This window comes from Alligator mississippiensis, chromosome 1, assembly GCF_030867095.1.
Source record: "Alligator mississippiensis isolate rAllMis1 chromosome 1, rAllMis1, whole genome shotgun sequence".
NCBI lineage: Eukaryota > Metazoa > Chordata > Crocodylia > Alligatoridae > Alligator > Alligator mississippiensis.
Window position 1 is genome coordinate 115,970,146 of NC_081824.1, and position 21,833 is coordinate 115,991,978.

At 40.5% G+C, this 21,833-nt stretch overlaps 1 protein-coding gene across 14 annotated transcripts in view; it reads left to right on the plus strand.

The window, feature by feature from the left end:
• The window catches only part of EYA4 (EYA transcriptional coactivator and phosphatase 4), a 250,965-nt gene that overhangs the window by 21,639 nt on the left and 207,493 nt on the right, over nucleotides 1-21,833 (plus strand). For 13 of the 14 annotated variants that reach the window (XM_059713210.1, XM_019479622.2, XM_019479618.2 and 10 more), the window contains exon 2: nucleotides 5,033-5,133. In XM_059713210.1, coding sequence (XP_059569193.1) covers nucleotides 5,101-5,133 — 33 coding nt within the window. In that variant the 5' untranslated portion in view covers nucleotides 5,033-5,100. Of the gene's footprint in view, nucleotides 1-5,032; nucleotides 5,134-9,121; nucleotides 9,204-21,833 lie in introns of those variants that run through there. The other variant, XM_019479625.2, reaches the window with a different exon arrangement.

A 21,833-nucleotide genomic window follows, 5' to 3' on the forward strand; every position in this document is an offset into this window, starting at 1 on the left:
CCACATTTTAATTTAACTGAAGCACTCTCAGTCAGCCTGTTTCTAGTAACCCTAACATTCTCCTGAATGGAAGATCATGCTTAAAGAATCATTATTGGAGATATTACAGCTTTCTTCTAAGATATACATTTTTTTTAACTCATATGACTGACTTACAAGCAAGTAACAGGACTTTTCCAAATTGTTATTCATTGTTCTTAACGCATGGGTGTGTCACTGGGAAGAAACACATGTTTCTCCTCTAGGTCCAGTTCTGGAAGTTGCAGCTTTAAACTCGATGAAGTGTTTTATACACTAAGATATATATATATATATATATATATATATATATATATAAATGTGTTTGTTGATCAGGAAGCCAGGAATCCTTCTAATTAAGAGATTTCTCAAAAAGGTAAAATTTTTATCTTGGAGCATAAAACACTTCATCAGTTTTAAAGCCACATCTGTGAGGACTGGTTTCAGAACAGAAACAGACATTTCTATTCTTACTGCCTTGTCTGTGAGTTTGAAACCTTTAACAACAGTTTTTAAAATAGTTAAAAACAATCCAAATATAATAGGTATAACAGTGCCCTCCCTCTTCTGTTTTTAATCTGCTTCTCTTGATGGGATAAGCTACAGGGTTGAATTGGTAAATGGATTATTGCCTCATAAAACAGCACGAGGTTACTATTATCCCTTAATTTTATATCTTTATTAGGGTGTAATGCTGGCCTTATTTGAATCACTAGGTTCTCTGATGGTCCCGTCCCTTCCTCCCTGCCCCATTCAAATTTATAAAACCAAAACTTTAAAGGATATGGTAGTATTTTATAGCGAACATTATAATGTTGTGTAAATAATAACATCTTTGCATTTACTTCCTATACATGGTTTTAATGTTGCTCAAAGTATAATACCATTTGGGCTAATAATGCTTTGGATTATTAGGATATTTACAAAAATATTAAGCCAGCAATTACTTAACAATTCCTTGTTTTGATGACAGATCAGTTGAATTTTTCAGTAACAAAGATGAACAACACAGTTCTTCTTACACTAACATTTACACAAAATGAGAGCTGTTCTGACTGCTGATTCAACAAAGTAAGTTTTGAAATTGGTTAGTCAGTCATATTTAGACTAATCCAACTTATACAAGTGACATCTCTAATTACGCATTCCTGTGGTTATGTTTCACTTGTGAATCATTCAATAAAGACTGATTAGCTAACCAAGTTCTTTCCTCAGTACATGGAGTTGGCACACATTTATTTATTTGCCAGTGGTACCAATGTGAATAGAATTCAATTGTCTGTATGTATATGTACACATACAGGTTCTGGGTGAAAACCTGGCCCCTCTTAAGTCAACAGCAAAACTCCCTTTGGACTGAAATAGGGTCAGGATTTCTTCTTGTATGTTTAAATTATTTCAAATATCAATAAACTGCTGTTGCTTGTAAGAAAAGGTGTGACAGATATCTCTATTGGCTTCAGTGGCCTTTGCGTCTGACCAGTAATAAATAGAGACATGAAAATTGAACCACAGGTTCAATGATTTTATAATTATAGTGGATTGAGTGTCATTCCTAACGTGGTGATTTAACCATTTTACATAGAAGGAATGCAGCAAATGATTTTCCAAATTGCAGTAGTTTTTGAACATAGAATTTTCTGAGAATTTTCAAGTTTCAAAGTAAAAAAAATGAATTAAATATGTGCCCTTTAAATTAATACTGTGTGTCATACCATTTTTTTACCTTAAATGATCATTATGATGCAGACACTTAAGAACACTGTAGTATCAGAGGGATGAGAAGGACTTCATTTAGTCCAGCTCCCTGCATAGTTTCAGTATTTTACATCCCCCAAACCTTCCCAGATAGATGTCTATCCAACTTCTTCTTGAAAAAATATCCAGCCAAGGAGATTCCATAACTTTCCTTAAGCTGGAATGTTGCGTGTAGACTACATATGGAAACTTCTTAAGATTCATAGCCATTTTCATGACTAAAACTTTCTTTATCAAGAAGGGGCTGGTAATGATTGCTCTAGAGCAGGGAATTCTGCGTAGAACAGCCATTGTTCAAAACTGCTGCCATTTCTTTTATTCTCAGTAGAACTGTGGTCCGAAGTTGCTAACAGATAGTTGGCTGTTTAGAAAAGGCTTTCAATTTCGTATTGATCTCAGTGGCTAGGGACAGATATTCAGCCTGAGCCTGAATTGATTCAATCTTTGCAGGTTAGTCTAACCTGGCTAGGTTAAATTACTTTGTAACTGCACAGATAGATCTGCAGTCACATGCCTCCAATGGCTCAGGCTAGAAGCTGGCAGGCACTAGAGTAGTCCTCCCTTCCCTTGCACAGTACTGAGCTGGCAGGGGGCAGGCATGGCTAGGCCCTGGCAGGATGCTCTGATTAGTCCAGCAGGGAACTGATAACAATGTTTATCATCCCCGAACTCAGTGTTTATCAACCCATTAAGAAAACAACACAGGGACATTACCAGCTATCTGTTGATTCTACCTGTTGATTCAGCACAGACTGTAGCCAGCATATGGTCTGCTAGCTACTACACAGATACCTGTTGGCAAGGCAGAGGGGAGGGGGGAATTCTAGCAGGGAGTGGTGAAGGGGTGGGGGAAAGCAAACAGCTCTTCTTAAACAGCTTTTCCAAGGAAAGACATTAAGCTACCTGTTGATTAGCTACAAAAAGCCTGTCTGGCTTGGTCATCTCCCACAGCACAGACTGTAGCCAGCATGTGGTCTGCTAGCTAATGCTGAGGTGTCTGTATAAGGCAGAGGGAAGGGGGAATAATCTCCTTAGCAGGGAGAAGCCAGGCAGATGCTACTGTGCCTGCAAGTCTCTGCTGAGCTGCAGCCAGGAAGCAAAGGGGAGGAGCCAGCCCCACTGTGGAACAGAAAGCCCTGCCTACCCCAGAGAACATGCCGGGATGCTGGGGGTGACTGATTTAGCAAAGGGTCTGGGACAGACATTGCATAAACCAGTTTGAGCCAAATCAGTTAAGTCTGATACTACATTCAATCAAGTTTCTCTCAAACTAGTTTCAGCCATTCTCAAACTGGTTTATGTGCACTGAACATCTATTTTGTTACAGGTTTAAACCAGTTTCTGATCACTTAAACTGGATTATGTGTAATGTCTGTCCCTAGCCAATAGCTCCACTCTCACTGGGAGCAATTTTAGACTACTAAGACGACCTTTTTCAAAATGGACTGTGATTGTACTGACATAAATTCTTTTAAAATCATTGGGAGAGGGCAACTAGTTTGAAGGACAGCAATTGTTAGTGAGTCTCTCCGAAGAAGAGTACAGTGTATCAGCCTCATCTGACAGATAAGTTTTCATTTAATGGACTTTCAATTGTGCCAGATGTACAAAACAGGAAGAGAGAAGGCAAAAAAACCTGTTGTGTATCCATATGCAAAGCAAAATATAAGAGGTGGGACGAGCGAGGGACAGTATGTGTGCATGTGTTAGGATCATAAAAGAAAATGTGTAGGGAGAGGTGATTTGAGAAATATAGAGGTGCAAGAGGCAGGTAGACTTTGTGGGGAGTGTGAAGAAGGAAATGTAGGGAGGCACTCAGGGGAGTGTGGATGCTAATAGAGGGGCAAGGTTCTTTGGGTAGATGTGAGGGAGCAGCTGAATACCTAGCTACTTTTCAGTATTTTTGTGAATGCAAAAGGCCAATTGGCCAGCTAAGCTACATTTACAGGTTGGAGCTGTTTTGCTTTTGTTTATTTTTCAATTATGGACATTTTGATTACAAGAGGCAAAGAGCTGAGTTACATATGCTACTTATTTCCCTAACCTGTTTCGATTCCTTTTCATCTTAACGCTAGTGTGAGTTTCCTGGGTTTATAATGTATTACAGGGATATTCAATAATATAGGGATAATTGCAATATTTCTGCAATGTACTTTACCCTAAATTATGGATATCTACTATTACCCTTATTTCTGGATTAATGAATTAACTTTTACCTGGGAATATACTAGTAATATGGTCATGGCTTCATAGTTAAGGTTGCAGTAATGGTTATAACACTAATCTCTTCGATCACAGAATATGCATGATTATGTTTACATCATCTGCTGAGGGTTACTCATCCCACTGGAGAAAGTATACAGACAGTAGGTAATTAGGGTAATGCCTATCGTTTAGCACATTGTAGGAGCTGCCTGTTTTAAATTGCTTTCTGCATTTTGTTTAATCCTAAAGGAATTTCATGGACCTCAGAGAGAGGACTTCATGCTGATAATTACATAATAACCTTTTTCTGCCAGATGCTTACTGGCTAAGAGGTTATCATTAAATGTGTATTAAGTGTTTTTGTTCTGTGCTTGATAACTATCTAATGTTTTCTCCCAAGGGTTATCTTTTCCTCTCTACTTTAACAGTTTTGTGTATTAAGCATTTTTAGCTTTTCTGTTGTTTTTTTCATAATTGTTTTTTTTTTCCAGGCAGAGGTTGAAGAATTATTACCTATGAGCACTTTTACACATGATCTGGGATGGGGATGGGGGCCCTCTAATTAGAATGGCTCTGAGAGTTGCTCTAATTAAAGTGCTTCAGCATCTTGTGTATCAGTGTCTCTGCACTTCAGAATGGCAACAGGGACACTGAACTAAAGCTCATTTGATGAGCTTTAGTTAAAGTGCCCCTGCCACCATTTTGAAACAAGGGGATGCTGATACATGAGACATGGAGGCTATCTGGAGTGTGATAATTACCATGCTCTGACATGCTGTAATTACAGCACATTGGAGCAGCCTCCATACTCATGTTCAAGTACCCTAAATGTCTGTTCATATGTTTTAAATAGTTGTATTTTCAGAAAAGCCATGTTGAAACATGGAGTATGGAAGTCTGGCTCTACTCAAGTCAGTGGGAGCTTTGCCATTGGGTTCAATGGAAACAGAATTTCATCTAGAAGGTCTGTTTGCTATAGATATGCTTTAAGAGTATGAACCAAGGAATAACACATTTTCATTTCCCTTTCTTCCTCTCTTTTTAAATTTAGAACATCCAGTTGTAATTTAAAAGGAAGATATTTCTGTTTGAGGAGGAAAGTAAGAGTGAGTAACCTCCATGGAAGACTCTCAAGATTTAAATGAGCAGTCAGTAAGTACAAATTCAGTTAAGTGTTATGAAAGAAGTTGTCCAATAGTGTTCTTTGTACTATGCTCAAAATGAAGATTGCTGAAATTTCTCTTTAAGAATGGGCTTGAGAATTCTGTGGGGACTAATTTCTTTGAACATTAAGGTTTTGGGGAAGCTTCTGAGGTTTCAGGCCCAAATCTTTTCTTGGGTCAGAGGTGAAGTGTGCTTTCTGGTCGCATCTTTGTTTATTCTTGTACACAACAAAAGCACATAGTCAGGCAGGGTTTGGTAGGACATCACTAGTAAGAGTGTTGATGGATTTAATGGAGTTACATGCGAAGCACAAGATGTTGAAATTGTACCTGCATTATGTCTGGCTCAAATCATTCTATCAAAATATACTTTTATAAAGGCAATACAGTTTATTCAGACAACTGACAGTGCTTTTGAGATCTAACAAATGTTAATGTTTATAGGGAATTAAGAGTACTTCTCCTTGTCTTGTTAGTTATGACAGAAGAAGATCTTAAACACAGGCCATGACTATATGAGATGCTGACTGTGCAGCAGCCCCAGACTGTGTATACCACTGCGTGGCAGCAGGTACTAAATGACTGCATAGTAATGATTGCACAGTCAGCATCTTGTATGGAAATGGACACAGCGGACCAAATTCTCTGGCATTAAATTGGCAAACTTCTTTTAGACTAGTGCAATACAATGATCTAAAGTGAGAGCAGAATAGGTTCTATTATAATTAGGCAAGCATGCATTTATGATGAAATGGCAGTTTGGATTATACATTTCTGTGCTTCTATCCTAAGTTACATACTTTATCACCAACATAACAGAATTGTGATGGGGAATGTTTGGGTTTTGGTGGTAGTGGTGTTGTTTTTGTTGTTTAAAACTGCAACACATTGACTTTAATGGTAAGGCCAAGGTTTCCAGCCATAAAGATGAAAACATTGAACATCTATACATGTGCCAGCATGCTCAGTGACCAGCCACTGGTGGACCCTCCCCCTCCTACCCCCGGCTGGTGCCCCCCCCAGACTCAGGAGGCACCAGGCACATGGAGGCTGCTACAGCACATTAATTAGCATGCTCCAGCAGACTTGATTAATCTGATTAGTCTGCTCTGATGCATACTAATCAGCATACATTGGAGCCAGCATCTGGCACATGTAAAGGTGCCCATTTAGTCTGAATACTACTTCCTCCTACCTACTAAAGTATAATTTGTTAGTAATGACCATGCATCTGTCATAACATTTTTAAGTGAAATAATCTGAGGCTACCTCTGGGGACCCATTTAGATGATAAGGTGACTGTTGGTCAGGCTGGTGTTGTGTGAGAGGTCAAGAGGTAAGAAGGCCATAGGCATGGTAAATGCCTCATTCTTCATAGAGTGTAGAAAGATCAGCCCAGAAAGACAGGCTAGTGGATGTGTTCATAGGTGTGGGGAGATCTGTAGCCAAATGTAGTCCATGGTTTGGCTCTACTGGAACAATTTTACAAAGAGCCAGGAGAAACAATTCCAAAGAAGCCAGGCTGCCAGGCATGAGAGAGTTTTTTGCCTCACAGTGATCCAGTTACGACTTGCACAAGGGCTGGCAAGGATCTTAGGGGTTCTGCAAGGGTTGGTACCTAGCCACATATCCAGATTCTTTGGGGTGCAGGGAGTACCTCTGCCCTAATATGCCTTTGGGGAAAATGATTGTGGAGAACCTTGTGGAGATTTTTTTTCCTTTTCTCTCAAACAAATGATTATATAGCTTACTATATGATTCCCAATATATTGAGAAAAATTCTCTATATTAAACTATTTGTAACACTTCATTGTAAGAAAGGCTTTTGTAAATAATGTAAGTACAAGGAAGAGTTTGAAAACAGGGACTTTGGTTTGTTTTTATTCTTGAAACTTCATTTAGAGCACAAGAGGTTTTTTATTTATACAAGGTAAGAGAATAATTCACTCCTAAACTGACTATGATATCTTATTTTCATTGTGAGTTTTATGGATGATTTAAATGTCTCTTTAAATGGGATGGAATTGAAAACTCTTAACAGAGTCTTGAATCATCAGGGGGACACTATATGGTACAACTTAATTTATTTATTTAAAATGTTCTCAACCAAACTCTGTAAGAGTATTTAAGAGTTATGTGGCATCATAATTTAATAAAGTTTTATAAAGGTTCTAAAATATTAAGTAAGGGTCTTGTCTCTTCATATATGAAATAATTACTTTAGGTGGTATGCAAACAAGATCAGTCAACTTGGTATGGTACAGAATATTTATATTTCATAGTGGTTAAACTGTGCCTGCAATATTGGAGGTCTGATAAGTGCGTATTTTAAAAGCCATTTACACTACAGTATGGTAGTTTCATTTCTGTATATATTGTTCATATATATCTTTCAGCTAATATATGAAAATAATTCCACAGATCACAAAACAAATTGAAAATTGTGCTGATAGTCACTATATAGCAAAGTTACTGATGGCTGATAGTTACTATACACTTCTTTTGCTGCTGTTACTGTAACAGAAAGTTATAAATTTAAGCCAAATTGCATAGTCTTACTCAATGCAGGCAGCCATCCATCCATCCACCAGCAGTCCCTCAGAGTTGAGGATGATGTCCATCAGGCTTGATGGGTCCTCAGGTGACCGAGGAGCCTGATTCTGGATACACACATTCTTTGGCAGTTGGGGCATGTTGCATGGGGGAGTGGGATTCGCAGCCCTGGGTTGGTCTCCTTCTTCTTCCTCCACTGCCACCGTTCCACCTCAGTATCGAGTTGTTGGGCCTTGTAGTGGTGCGCTCCTTGGTGGACCAGGTGGTGCCACACCAAACAGTCAGCAGCTTGCTCCTCCCAGCCATTCATATTGATGCCTCTGTGCTTGAGAATGACCTTGAGTATATCTTTGTACCGTTTCCTTTGGCCACCCTTTGAGCATTGGCCAACAGAGAGCTGGGAGAAAAGAATCTGGCGAGGGTGGTGGTTCTCAGAAATCTAGATGCAGTGGCTTGTCCATGAGAGTCTATTTCTCAAGAGCAAGGCTTCAATGCTGGTGGACGCAGCTTCATGGGGGACACTTGCACTGGTCCGGCGGTCCTTCCATTTGATCCCCAGGATTTGACGCAAGCACCATTGGTGAAAGCTCTCGAGGGTCTTAATGTGGCATCAGTAGATGATCCAGATTCCACTGCAGTAGAGGAGGGTGGTCAGCATGACAGCTCTGTAAACCAGGACATTCGTTGACTTCCGAAGGTCTCTATTTTTGAAGACATATTGTCACAGCTTGAAGAAGGTGGCATTGGCAGAGTTGACCCAATGCTGGACTTTTTCATCAATGGTAGCCCATTGAGAGAGGTGGCTGCCAAGATACGGAAAGTGCTCTACATACTCCAGAGCCTCCCCGTTTATGTAGCTAGCACAAGGGATGTTCAGTTGGCCTGGGGAAGGTTGGTGGATAACCTTCATCTTGGTGATGTTCAAGGACAGGGCAAGTCTCTTATACGAAGCAAATTGTATACTCTTACTCCATGCAGGCAGCACACACGTGGTAAGAGAAAGCTTCTGAGCTGAAGAGTTTGGAGTCTAATGGGCAAGAGTCTAAATGGGCAAGCCACACAAAGTGTTGGAGAAAGACAATAGTATATCATCTAGTGCAGTGGACCTCAACCTTCTTAGACTCAAGGCACTCCTTGTTAGACTCAAAAATCTCTTCAGAAAATTCCATTTTATAGTTTGCATGTGTTTTTTGGCTATGGAACAATAATAGAGCCATTCTTCTATTGAAAAGAACACAGAAAGCCCAAAACAGGTCAAACTATTTTTGATACTATGGATTTCTATGTGAAATTTCCAGGTTTATCTTGTGAATCATGTTTGCATGCCTAACAGTGCTAACATTGCTTTGGCACCCTGGTTAAGGATCACTGCCCTGGTGCTTAACAAAGGGTGACACAATTATTTGCCTTTTCTTGCAATGCAGTTTTTCCATGCTGGGTGTTGGTAGCAACGATGACAAATTATCGACCTCCAGAAATTTCCAGAATTGACAAACTGTGTTCAAAGTAAGTGATAAAAAAGAAAAAAAATCATTTAAAATTACAGAATCACTACCAAAGAATGAAAATATATATACTATTCAACTCTCAACAGTAATTCAAAGTGATACCCCTTGGGCTTATCTACATGTGCGCTTCTACTGAAGACTACACTGATTTGCTCCATAGTAAAGTATGACTGTTGACATGTGTGCTGGAATTATGGTACAGTCGACCAGTTTTCTCCATTGTAGGATAGTACTGTAGGCGACAAGTACTATCCTACAGCAGAGTAAACATGTGCAGTTAAATGCATGTGTAGACAATGATTGCTGGGTGCAAATTGTGCACGGTCAGCCCAGTCAGCCCAGCCAGCTGGGAGGAGGAAGCCTGAAGGACAGGAGTCTGACCCTCATGCCCCAGCCAGCCCCTTCACTGACCTCTGCTGCCACCTGGAGCCTGGGGCTGCCTCCCATGCTCCCTGCCAGCCCATCACTGCTCTACCCTGGCTCAAACTGCTGCAGTCCTGGGCTGGCAGCAGGCTTGGGAGGTCATCCCCAGGCTCTGAGTGGCAACAGAGGGCAGCTGACCAGGGCAGGAGAGAGCTAAAGCTGCAAAGCTGTGTGGCGATCTCCTGAACCTGCTGCCAGCCTAAGGCTGCAGCGGTTTGAGCTGTGATGCAGCAGCTCTAGGCTGGCAATGGGCTTGGGAGGGATGAGGCAGTCAGCCACATGGCTCTGTAGTTTCAGCACTCTAATGTCCCAGCCAGCACTTCTGCTACCCTCTGCCACTACCCAGAGCCGGGGGCTGAATCACGAGCCTGCTGCCATCTGGGGCTGCTGTGCCCTGGCTCTAACTGCTGCGGTCCCAGGTGCATGTGTAAATGCTGCTCCTGGAAATTATTTTCTCCAGCACAAAGTGTGCCAGAGTTTATTGCTTTGAGCTAATTGCTCTTATAGGAGCACCCCTTAGTTCTAAGATTTCTAGTACTGTATTTCTGAAGTAGTGGTTGGTGGTTCTGAAGTATTTGTAAATTTAAAAGAGCAGAGCAAACTAAAAGGGGAAAGATATAGAGCTTTATTTGTGCAATTACAAACTCCTAGTCATTTATTTATTTATTATCTGAAAAGAATGAAAGAATAGCTAAAATAATTTCCTTAGCATAAAAAGAATCATTCTAAAAGATAACTGAAAGAGACAAAGCTAAAGTTTCCAGGCCTATCATAAGCATAAGCAGTTTTGGATAGCAGGGTCCAGGATGTGCTTTTGACTCTTTAGAAAGTACACTAGATTTACTTCTTGATCTCAGAAAGTAGTTCTGGGCAAATGGTCATCTACTGTGTGTGTGTGTGTGTGTGTGTGTGTATAGAGATGGGGAATGAGGTCCGCTCTCAAGTTTATGAGGTCACTAAGAGGCATGTGTGTAACTGTCAAAAATGTGAAAGAAAAGTCAAATAGCATAAAAGGGGGCAGAGATTTACAGTACCTCAGCTGTTCCCCAGTAAATTAATGAGGGATAGACCAACTGCAGGATAGTTTTCATTTGCTGCAGGATAAGAGTTTGCAAACAATTACTGCAGAGCAGCTGAAGTGTGATAAATCCCTCTTCCTTTTACCTCAGGGTAAGTAGTTTGAGTGGCCATACCCTAAGAAGATTATGAGGTGTGTTGAGCTAAATTGTCATCAGTCAGCTCATAACACTCATTTTGACTTTTTTTTGCCTCAAGCCCATATTCTACAGACTCATTAACATCTGACTGTTGATTTGAGAGTGATCTGCTTGTAGTTTCACCCGGATAAAATAGGACACATGCCTGTTGGGGGAAAACAGTAATGGGGATGGGTAGGCAATACTTTTTGCTAGGGAAAAGATTTATGGAAGGAAGTGTGTACCACCTGTTAAGAATACCTCCCCAGCTTTCATCCAAAATGATTTGCAGCTCCTCAGTACCAGTCTATGCATCATGGACTTTAGATTCTCAGAGGAAATCAGTTTCCTGGAGTGTCTTTCTGCATCTATACTTATGGCTAGTCTGGTGTCAGGCACCCTTTCCTTTAACCACAAAGCTCACCAATGTTATATATATCTTTGTTACTGCCTGGCCTGACTATACAATTTATTTAAGGATCCTAAATACACTTAGATTAAACTGTTGTATTGTACCACACACTTGTGCAATAAATTGTGCAAGCCAGCCTGAATTTATGATGTATGTACAGATTTGGCTGACTTTTGGCCTTGGATGTTCTAAACCTTGGTTTAAAAGGCTGCCTGTCTTAGTAGTTAAGGGCTGGCCAACTTGTGGCATGTGTGCTGTAAGTGTCATGGAAAGCCTGGTTGGGGACTGGCATGCAGAGCAACAGATAAGGAGGGAAGCAGAAAACAGAACAGTAGATCAGGCAGTGAGCAAAAAGCCGGTAAGCAAACTGGGCAGAGAAAGTCGATTGGATTGGATTGGATTGGATTGGCGTGATACTCAGGGGATGGAGGGGTGGGGGGGAGTGGGGAGTGTGAGAGACATTTGTGTCACACCTGCCAGGAAGGTTGGCCCTCATTGGTTCAGAAGGCGTTGGTTGTTGGACCATATATTTGATATGTAGCTGGCTTTTCTCATTCAAGAGCCCCTTTTTTGGAATACTTTGCTGAGCAGCTCATTGGAACCCTGTCTAACAACCTCAGGACAAGAGGCCTTTTGTATATTAGTGTTGTCATTCAATACTTGTCTGCCATGGTGATAGATACTATAGAAATGGCTAAAAGAGCAATTTTCAGGGCCTGAATTAATAAGTACTTAACTCTGCAATAGCTAGTCTACATGAACTGAGATAGATTACACTTCTAGGCTTAATTCTGGCTTCCTTCTATGGGATTGTAAAACCATTAATGTATTTTCATTTAAGTTTTCTTGGGATTCACTCTCTTTCATTTTTTAAAATGCCATTAAAATAAGTTGTCTTTTAATTGTATTGTTAAGGACACTTATTAAAATAGTTTTAAAGGATTTAATCTATCGGAATAAAAATTGTTATTCCTTAATGATCAGGCTGGGGCTGCAGTATCTCCACTAGCATTTTAAGAAAAGCTGGAGATCCTCCCAACTCTTGTCCCCTTACTAGACTTTCCTTTTTTTTTATTTAATGTACTGCAATCTATGTTCCAGTTTCCTGGCCTTCACACCTATTTCTGATTATATCATATTAATACTGAGGTTTACTTGGTAGTGATATTGGTCCTGATTTAAGGGAGTGCTTTAGGATGTGCTTGCATATCACTATTCAGGCACAGTGGCATGGCATATGTGTGGATGCATTAAGTTGCCATTAAGTGCTTAATAGTATTTCTCTCTAACACAAAGTTTACAAACTTAGTTTAAAGAAATATAAGCTGTTAATTCTCAGATCCCCTCCCCCCCTTCCGAATCTAGGATTTTTAAGGAAATCATCACATATGACAAGATTGATGATGAAATCTCAAGAGTTAATATTGCTGAGTTTAAGCCATGGTTGGAGGTGGGAAGGATAGAAGATCAAAACTAAATTGTTTTTGAGCTGTGGTGCTGCTGCTAAGTCAGTGTTAGGGGAGACAAACAATGGTCATGGCATCTCTGACTGCACAAAAAGCTCTTGTTTTTTAGGGACAGTGTGGTCTCACTTCATTTATTCAGACACACCTGATGCTATAGTGTAAAAATGAAGCAACCAAGAATCACTAATGTAAGAACATTTGAAAAATAAGTGTGGGAAAATGTGATAAGAAAATTTGAGTGGCAAAGACTTGAAGAAAGATTTCTCTGTGGTTTGTTCACATTAGGGAATGGAACATGTTTAAACTAGGGGAGTTCAGGCTAGAAATAAGGAGCAGATTTTAAATAGCCGGGGTGAATAACCATTGGAAAAAAATTACAAGAGAAGTAATAGATTTTCCATTGCTTGGTGTCTTCATGTGTCTTGGATACATTTCTGAAAGATATGCTGTAGTTTAGTCAAACAAGTTACAGGACTCAGTACAGGGGAAACTGAATATTTTCTATAGCATGTGTTGTACAGGAGGATGCATCTGTGCTGGCTTTGATGTCTGTGACAATTACTTAATGTTTGTGTAATTCTTCTGTAATGAACATTGAGTTGGGGCTGTAGATGGAGGCTGACCTGTATGTCAAACGTCTTAAATTTTAATAAATTTAATAAACACCTGAATAATTTTTATAGAATGTGAAAAATCCATTAATTATATCTTTTCTCTGCCTATATTATTTCAGTGATAGTTAATGGTCTCCTTCCCTTTAAAGGGATAATGTATGAATCAGGGAAGCACATGCTGGTTACTTTTAGCACCTTGTTTAGCTGCAAATATTCAAGGAATGCCTAGGAATAAAGAAAGAAATATGTATGTTTATGAAGTGGGAAGGCATGTGTTCATTGTGCATTATGAAAAGATGGAAAGGCAAGTACCCAGATTCCTTGTTGATGCATATTGCATATTATGAGCTCTTTGAACTTAGTGGGAATGCCTAGGGTTTAATGAGTAGGGTCCCTGTTTGCATTGAGTTTACAGTCCCTGGTCCCTGTCCTGCAGTAAGTTCCATCACTTCAGGGTGGGGGACATATGTGTTCTAAAGTTATGTCAGTAAAATATGACAAGGTTACAATGACAGTGTGAGAGAGGATACTAGATCTAGATAACATCTTAAGAGAGGTGACACTGAATAGCACCATAGCTAACTGCTAGGCAAATGCTAGGAAAAGATTTTTGTTTTCCTAGAAAAGTTTTTTGTATATGAAAACATTTAAGACTATGTTTTTCCCTGTGGTTTTTTAAGTAACAAACCTGGCTGAAACCAAATTACTGTGGTAGTGATTTTTCTTTTACTGGCTTAGTCCACAATGAAAGAGGCACAGAATTATGTTAATACAATTATATTAATACAAAAAGAGACATTAGAATAAAATTAGAATTAAAAATATTCAAGATTTGACTGCGAGAGGAGACTAGCGCACTATTTTGCTACTGCTAAAATCTGTTTACTACTATTAAGAAGATCTGGACTCCTTTTATAACTTTGAAACTTTTTTGATGAATTGATGCAAATGGGTGAGTTTACATATATACGTCTGGATATCTGAGAGCTTCTTGTGCCTGGAGACTACTCCTGCAAACTCCCCACACTCTTTCATTCAGCCTCAGAAGGAATAATGTTTGATTGAGATGAACAACTGTTGTGTTTTCTGAGATGCCTGTGTGACTAAATGTAATATATGATATTTATTGTGTGTTATGTCACTAATGCCTTTATTTTTCCTATTTTTATTTATACTTGAGATTATTTTCCCATGCTGCATTTCAAATCTTAATGCCCCAAGGGTAGGATTTGAATAGTCTTAGTTTGCACCTAAACTTAAGCCAGCAGAGCCTAACCTTTGAATGCCTACACCAGAAAGGAGATTCAAAATGACCTAGTTACATCTCTAGTATCCATCCCTATAGAGTCACTGTAGCGACCCATGGAGAAATCTCAAAAGCACCTAAGAGGGATTCAGGTTTCTGTGTCTCTGTACAGACAATGGGGAGTGGTAGCCTCTGTTGCTGGCCTTATTTCAGTTCTTAAGCAAAGACTGTCCAGTGTAAAAGTAGGGCTGAGAAGCTCCTTCCTCCAAAGGGAATACCCTACCACTAAATGTCAGGCAGGCATCTTCCTGTTTTTTTTGTTTTTTCTGTCTCCATAACTCTTGAATTCCTGTCTACCCTGAAATTTCAGCTTCAGTAAATGGGCTGGAGAGTGCCTTCTCTTAGCTTATTTATAGCCACACTGATAGGGACCTACCAAATTCGTGATTACGTGATTTTTATGGAAACTGTGAATTTGGTAGGTCCCCTGTGAAAAAGCCCAGTCCTTGTAAAAAAGCAAAAGGACCATGAAAAACCTAGAAAAGAACCAATAACCCGGGGGGAGGGGAAGGGAAGAGCTGAAAACAGGTAGGAAGCCCTGGCATCCTGTAGCACTAGTGGGGGAACGAGAGGAAGGGAAGGAATAGAAGATTTTATTGGAGGAGTGCAGCGGGCCTCCCCATGCCTCTGGCTGAGGGGCCCTGGAAGTCCTATCCCTCCCTGGAATTGACAAGTGGCCATCTGTCAATCTCCAGGGAGGGGCGGGACTTCCAAAGCCCCTCAGCCAATGAGATGTGTTGGGGAGGCAGGGTCTGCTGCAAAAATGACAGTCTGGGCCACACTGGTATTGTGAAATCAAGGGCAGCCCCCATGAATTAAGTAAGTCCCTACTTATTGAATAACATCCTCTTCTCCTAGGTGTAGGAGATCCAGGTTCAAGATCCCTCAGAGTAAAGGGAGCCAAAGAAATCAGAAATTGTACATCCTGAGGGCAGTGGCTTTTCTGGATTCAGTGCTGCTAATGTGAGTTTATTTCTGAGTTCTGCCCACTGAGCAGCATGGCCCTCTTCATAGACTTGCATAGTACATGGCTGTTTCCTGAAGAAGATTTTATTTCCTATGCAGTTTAATGGAGAGTTAAGACTCTAAAGGGAATGTTCACTGCAGGTGTGCTTGCCTAAAAGTAGCGTCCTAGGCACTCTTTTAGTCCCAAAAGGAGGCACATAATCAATTTAGACATAACATGAATTTTTAAGATTCAGGCACTCACTAGGCCCTAGGATTTAGGTGTTTAACTCCTGCCTCAGTCCCAGACAGGCTCCTACTGAGACAATTTTAAATCTGGGCCAAACTGGCTGGGAGGTTGCAAACATTGCCTGTTTTAGGGCTGGTCTGAGGGGAACTAGGGCAGATCCTGTTTGTATGTCCTTACAGTACAGTATGGGTCTGTACTGCCTCCTGGCCAAGCCTGGCATGCTGCCCAAAAGAAACAAGCTCTTCCCACTTCCGTTCTGCATAAGTGCAAGCCTGGCAATTAGACACTGTGAGATGGCTTAAGGTGGTCCTGAGTGCATGCCCCTGTGGAATCAAGTGGTCATGGCTTGTTTCTCCATGGCGTTTCCACCGTTGGCAAGGGTGTAGTATAGGCATGGCCCTAGAGCACACTATGAAGAATAGACCCATACAACAGATTACAGGATCTAAGTATAACATGTAATGGACAGAAGAAGCTTGCTGTGCGCTGGCAGTAGAACAAATATTGACAGTGCTTCATCTGTGATACTACTTCTAGTAAAGCTGCTAAACATGTTGCACTAGTATATCCTTGTAGTAGGTTTGCCTCAAAATTGATGGGATCTGGGACTGCTTTGGTGTTTTTCCCCTAACTGCTTCTTGGCCTTTTGGCTAGAAGTAAGCAAGACTATGGGGCATCTGAACTCCGAGGCTAGGGACAGAAGTTACACATAAACCAGTTTAAGTGATCAGAAACTGATTTAAACCTTTAACAGAACAGAAGCTCAGTGCACATAAACCAGTTTCAAAATGGCTGAAACTGGTTTAAGATAAACCTGGTTGAATGTAGTATCAGACCTAACTGACTTAGCTCAAACCAGTTTATGAAACTTCTGTCCCAGCCCCCTTCCTGGTCCAAGTTAAATCAGAGTCCCCTAGCATCCCAGAATCCTTTCCAGCCCTAGGCTAGGCTGTGCTGTCTGCACTGGCCCTGCCCCTCTGCTCCCTAGGTGGCTTACTGGCCTCACTGCCACCTCTTCACCCCCCCCCCCACCATAGACAAATCCAGGCTGAGGTCTGGAGCCAGGGAGGGTGGGTTAAACACCTCAACCCCCACTTAAACTTGCTGCAACTGTGGACTAGAAATCCCAGAAGCACCTGGAAACATGAAGAGGAAGAGATGAGCAACCCTGCAGAGTCCTGCTGCTGTAATTGTGGACTGAAAATCCCAGAGACCTCACAGCAGGAAAAGGAAGTGAACACACAGCCCATGATGGCTATGTGCCAGAGAACCATACTTTTAGTACCCGCCCCCAGCTACTGGCCTGAGCCACTGCAGGCATGGGGATGCATTTTCTGAATCAAAGGTAGATGTCTTTCCAGTTGTTTTTCAGTTTAATCTCTGCATTTTAGACTAACCTGCAAAGACTTAATTGATTCAGCCTTGGGCTTTTTGACTGTCTGTACTGAGCCCAAGGCTTCTGGGCCAGGGGCTTGCACACAGAATGCCACCCTCCCTCCTCCTCTCCCAACCCCCCCCCCCAAAAAAAAAAGTAGCTAAGCATGTAAAAGAAAGAAGGAAGAAAACAGTAAAACCATAGGGAAGAAATATATAGATACACACACATACACACACGTGCACACACACACACACACACACACACACACATATATAAAATTCTAACCTCTTAAACTGTCCTCCTTTTTTATTAATATAATTCTGCACCTCCTTCCTTATATAGGCTTTTACTGAGCCAATACACTTAATTACTGCAGTAATTGTAATCAATATTGGAGTTTGTCTGTACAGTGTTTTAAAAATATGGTATAAAGCATAAAATGGCATACAGCATATATGTTATTTCCATCCTTTCTAATTATTTTGTTTAATTCTGTCATGTTAGGTGCAAACAGCACTCTTCTAAATTATATATAATAAAAACAATTCTTATTTAATTTTGAAATGGGGAGAAAATAATTATAAGCTTTAAATCCATAAAATTTCCTGCTCATTTAGAAAAAAAAGTTTTGTGAGATTGTATACAGAGTTGCATACAATAAGAATTAAATGATAATAAGTAATATTTAGTACTTGTATACTACTTTGTTGTGCCCCTGTGCAACCAATAATCATAGGCTTATGACAAGTAAGGAGGTGTTAAACTCTGTTTTGTTTTCTTCTAGTTGTTATTTACTGTTCAATCAGCTTTAACAGAAGAAAAATAATTTGGCTGCTAACTTGCTAGTTTAGGATTTCAAAGGGCCTTATTAGAAACTGATGTAATTTCATCCTCTGACCCTTTATATAACAGAGTGCATATTTAGATTACTTCATTTTAACCTAGAATTCAACAATCAATTGAGGTACTGTAAAACTAAGCTCTGGGAGATGTGTTATGCTAAAGTTGGAGAATCTTTAAAAAAAAATTCTAAGGGGGCAGGGACATCATTAGCATTGTGCTGGGTAAGTTAATTGTTTTTCATCATATTATGTAGAATATAGTGTGTTCCACTTGTATTTATACTGTAATTGTGGCTGGACAATCCCTGGCAGCCCTTAAACCAGCGTTGTTTCCATCTTTTTTCCATATGTGAAGGTGTTAAATGTGTTCTCTTGCAGATCAGTTTTCAGTTTCAGGTCTCACGTTCTCTCTTCAGCCAGAAACCTGCAATTTACAATGTACATGCAGTGTTCTGTCTGCACAGAGCACTGGTGAAAATAGGACTCCATGTGGGTGCCATAGTCTTTCATTTTCTGCTTTGTAAGTCGTAAGATCTGTGTATTTAGGAAAAATCACTTCAGTAAATTATGATTTTTAGAAGCCTTGGGTTGTTTTTTTTTTAACTGAAGTCATATTTTGCAAACCTACCTGGCATTTGATCATCATACTATGGTGAAGTTTTGTGGTTTCCAAACTTTTCTGTTGCAGTTCCATGAGTCTACTTTTCCTGTGAACCCCACTTCTGCAATTGAACTTCTGTTGGAGTTCCTTGCTAATTTATACATAATCTGTCATAGTACCACACTTACACTAAACCATTTTACATAACACTATGACCATGTCATTTTGTTGGAAAAGAAATAGCATTTTATCTAATTAACCATCCATAAGTAAACGTCTTCTGAAGAAATGGTACACTTAGCAATATTGTTTGCTGTTCATATGTAAAAGCAAAACATAGGTATTTGAAGGGCAGTTAACCTAATATCAATTATGCTTAGCACTCACACAACACTTTACAAAATTGGATAAATATTTTATTGTCCCCCTCTTAAAGATTCTATAGCTGTGGCAGAGACATGTTATATGCTTTGCTTGAGATCACACAGTGAGTTGGTAGCCTGGAATATGGAATAAAGCTCAAGTCTCCTGTATCCTGGTTCATTGCCCACTCCAATGGATTATTATACTCCCACATAGTAAAACTGAACAGGTTTTAATAATCTGAGAGGGGCTTCTACATTCCTCTATGGATGAAACAGAAACAGCAGTTAATGTTTCTTCTCCTTCATACTGCCTTTTTCATATGGTATGGTAATCACTTTGGTACATTAATCATGTTTTTCCCTGATTGTCTCTCTGTTTGTTATTTCAGCCCTCTGATTTACCCTATTTATGCAAATCCAAATTGAATCCACCTTCCTCCTGCAGCCTCTGCCCAGCACTGCTTTCTCTCTGCCGTCTCTGCCCCATGTGTGCTGCCCTGCCCCTTGCCACCCACTCTCCTGCTGCTTCTACTCCTCCATCTGCAGAGACAGTGGCCAAGTGAGGGGTGGGGACAGGTTGCTTTTCTTTCTGGAACAGTGGCATGGAGCAAATTTAAGATAACCCTCTAATATTTAGATTCTATACATGGAAAATTATAACAAATTTATGATTTTCTATGTGTATAATTTAATTATTGATGTGTCGTCTTAAATGCAAATTCTTCTTGGATTTGGTAAATACAATACATACCATAATTCACAACTGACAGGTTCAGAGAGGCTTTTTCTAAACTCCTTTACTTGTGTGTACATGTTATTTTTCCTATTTACTGAAATGTTCAGTGGTTTTGGCTGCAACTAAACCAGATGTGGCAGAAAATGATATACTTTAACACCTGTTACAAAATGAGTTCTTCACTGGTTGGTATTAATGACACGTGACTGGAGACATTCAAATTGGGACTGGACAAGGATGTAGATTAACTATTTTCACCCCTAATGCCTCACAGAAATGTATATCCAATGAAAGTTTTAATTAGAAGGCAAAATAATTTTGTTGTTGTTTCTGATATGCTAAATGCAATGGAATAAACTTTATAGTTTGTAACAATTATGTGGAGAGAGAATCCCTCAAAATTATACATTATATAGAGATTATCAGATGAACTGTATGAGAGCATTCAGTGTAAAAATATTCTATGGGCTGTTTTTAATAACAAATAAATAAAAAAAAAAAAAAAAAAGGAATGTGTTCCACTGCCACACACTGTCCTTGGACTGCTGACAAAAACTGACACACAGCTACCACACAATTTGTTATGATTAGTATTTTCTGCTCCAGAGAGACCCAAGCCTAGAAGTACATGGTTGTAGCTAGCTGGGGAAACTTGTACTAAGGCAACCTCAGGCTGCTTACTGTACTGAGTACCCGTGAAATCCCACTCTGAAAAGGGGGAGGTGGGGGTGGAGATATCTTGGATTTACTAAGATAAAAGCTAAACAACTGACAACCACATTTCAAGCTCTGAAGATTATGTTAGAAGATACATTATGATAGAAGATATAATACTCAAATAGAAATTTACAATCTCAAATTGATAAAGCTCTTTTTAAACTCAGAGTATCTCATGAGATTTTCAGGATGGTCCATTCCTGTATAAAAATGCAAAATGTTGTGGCCTTTGTGGTTACAAAACTGATTTCTGACTTACTGCTGTGGTGCAACAGCTCAGACTTCCAAGGTTAATGGTCTTCAGGAGGGGTAGCATTCTATGTAAAATAGTTTTTTTCTTAAATTAAACAACAATCTGAGATCTATTGTAAAAAACTAAATGTTCTAACAGAACTTACATTTTCTTTGCGATGAGGCCTCTGAAAGTATTTTACAGCCATAACATAACAAATGTTCATAGCTACAGAGCCCATTTAAAATGGCTGATCATGCAAAAAATTCACCCATGATAAATCAGCAATTATCTGAAGCCACTCTAAGGCAGAGAGCCTTAGGGAACCCTATGTACAGGTTCCCTGCAAGGGTTAATTTTGGGTGATTCCGCCCACATGCCACTTGCCCTTGTGGGGCTGGGCTGGTGCTTGCACTGGTGAGCACCAGCCCAGATGTGTCCCTGGGGCTATCACAGAGAGAATAGAGTTCCTTCCCTGTGCAGCAAGGTAGGGAGGTAGAGGAAAAATGGGACTGAGGGTGGAGGAAGATACCTCTGTTGGGGTCTTGGGGGGAGTCAGCCTGGACCTGCAAGGTGAGGAAGCTCCATTCTCCCCCCTCTATTTCCCCACTCCTCCATGTCCCCCTGCCCCAGCTCTGGCTGTCGCAATAACAAGCTAGCAGCTGTATGCTCTGCTGTCAAGAGGCTCGTGTAGGGAGTGGAGAAGGGAGCCGCCCATGTTGTGAGCCTATCCCAGCTCCTACCAACACCTCAGCTGGGGTACCTTGGTGGGGGGCACATGAGAAAGGAGGCTTCTTTCCCCCTGCCCAAGCTCTTGACAGGGGCAGCACACAGCTTCTGGCTCAGTTTTGCTGCAGCTGCAGCTGGGAGGGGGTGCAGGAGGCAGAGCCTCCTCTCCCCATGTCCAAGCCTGGCTTCCCCTGAGACCCCAGCAGGGGTAGTTGGGGGGCTGGGGCTGGGTAGAGGGGTAATCTGGCAGCCTCCTGAGTGGCTGCTCAGGCGTCCCCGCTTTCTGGCCAAGGCCAGTGCAGGCAGGCTTGATTGAGCCCCTCCCAAACAACAGGTGAATGCATGTTGGATTCAGTGGCACTCTTAACTCATGGCACTTTGTGTAAAGCAGGCTGCCTACACATTTGTAGGTACCC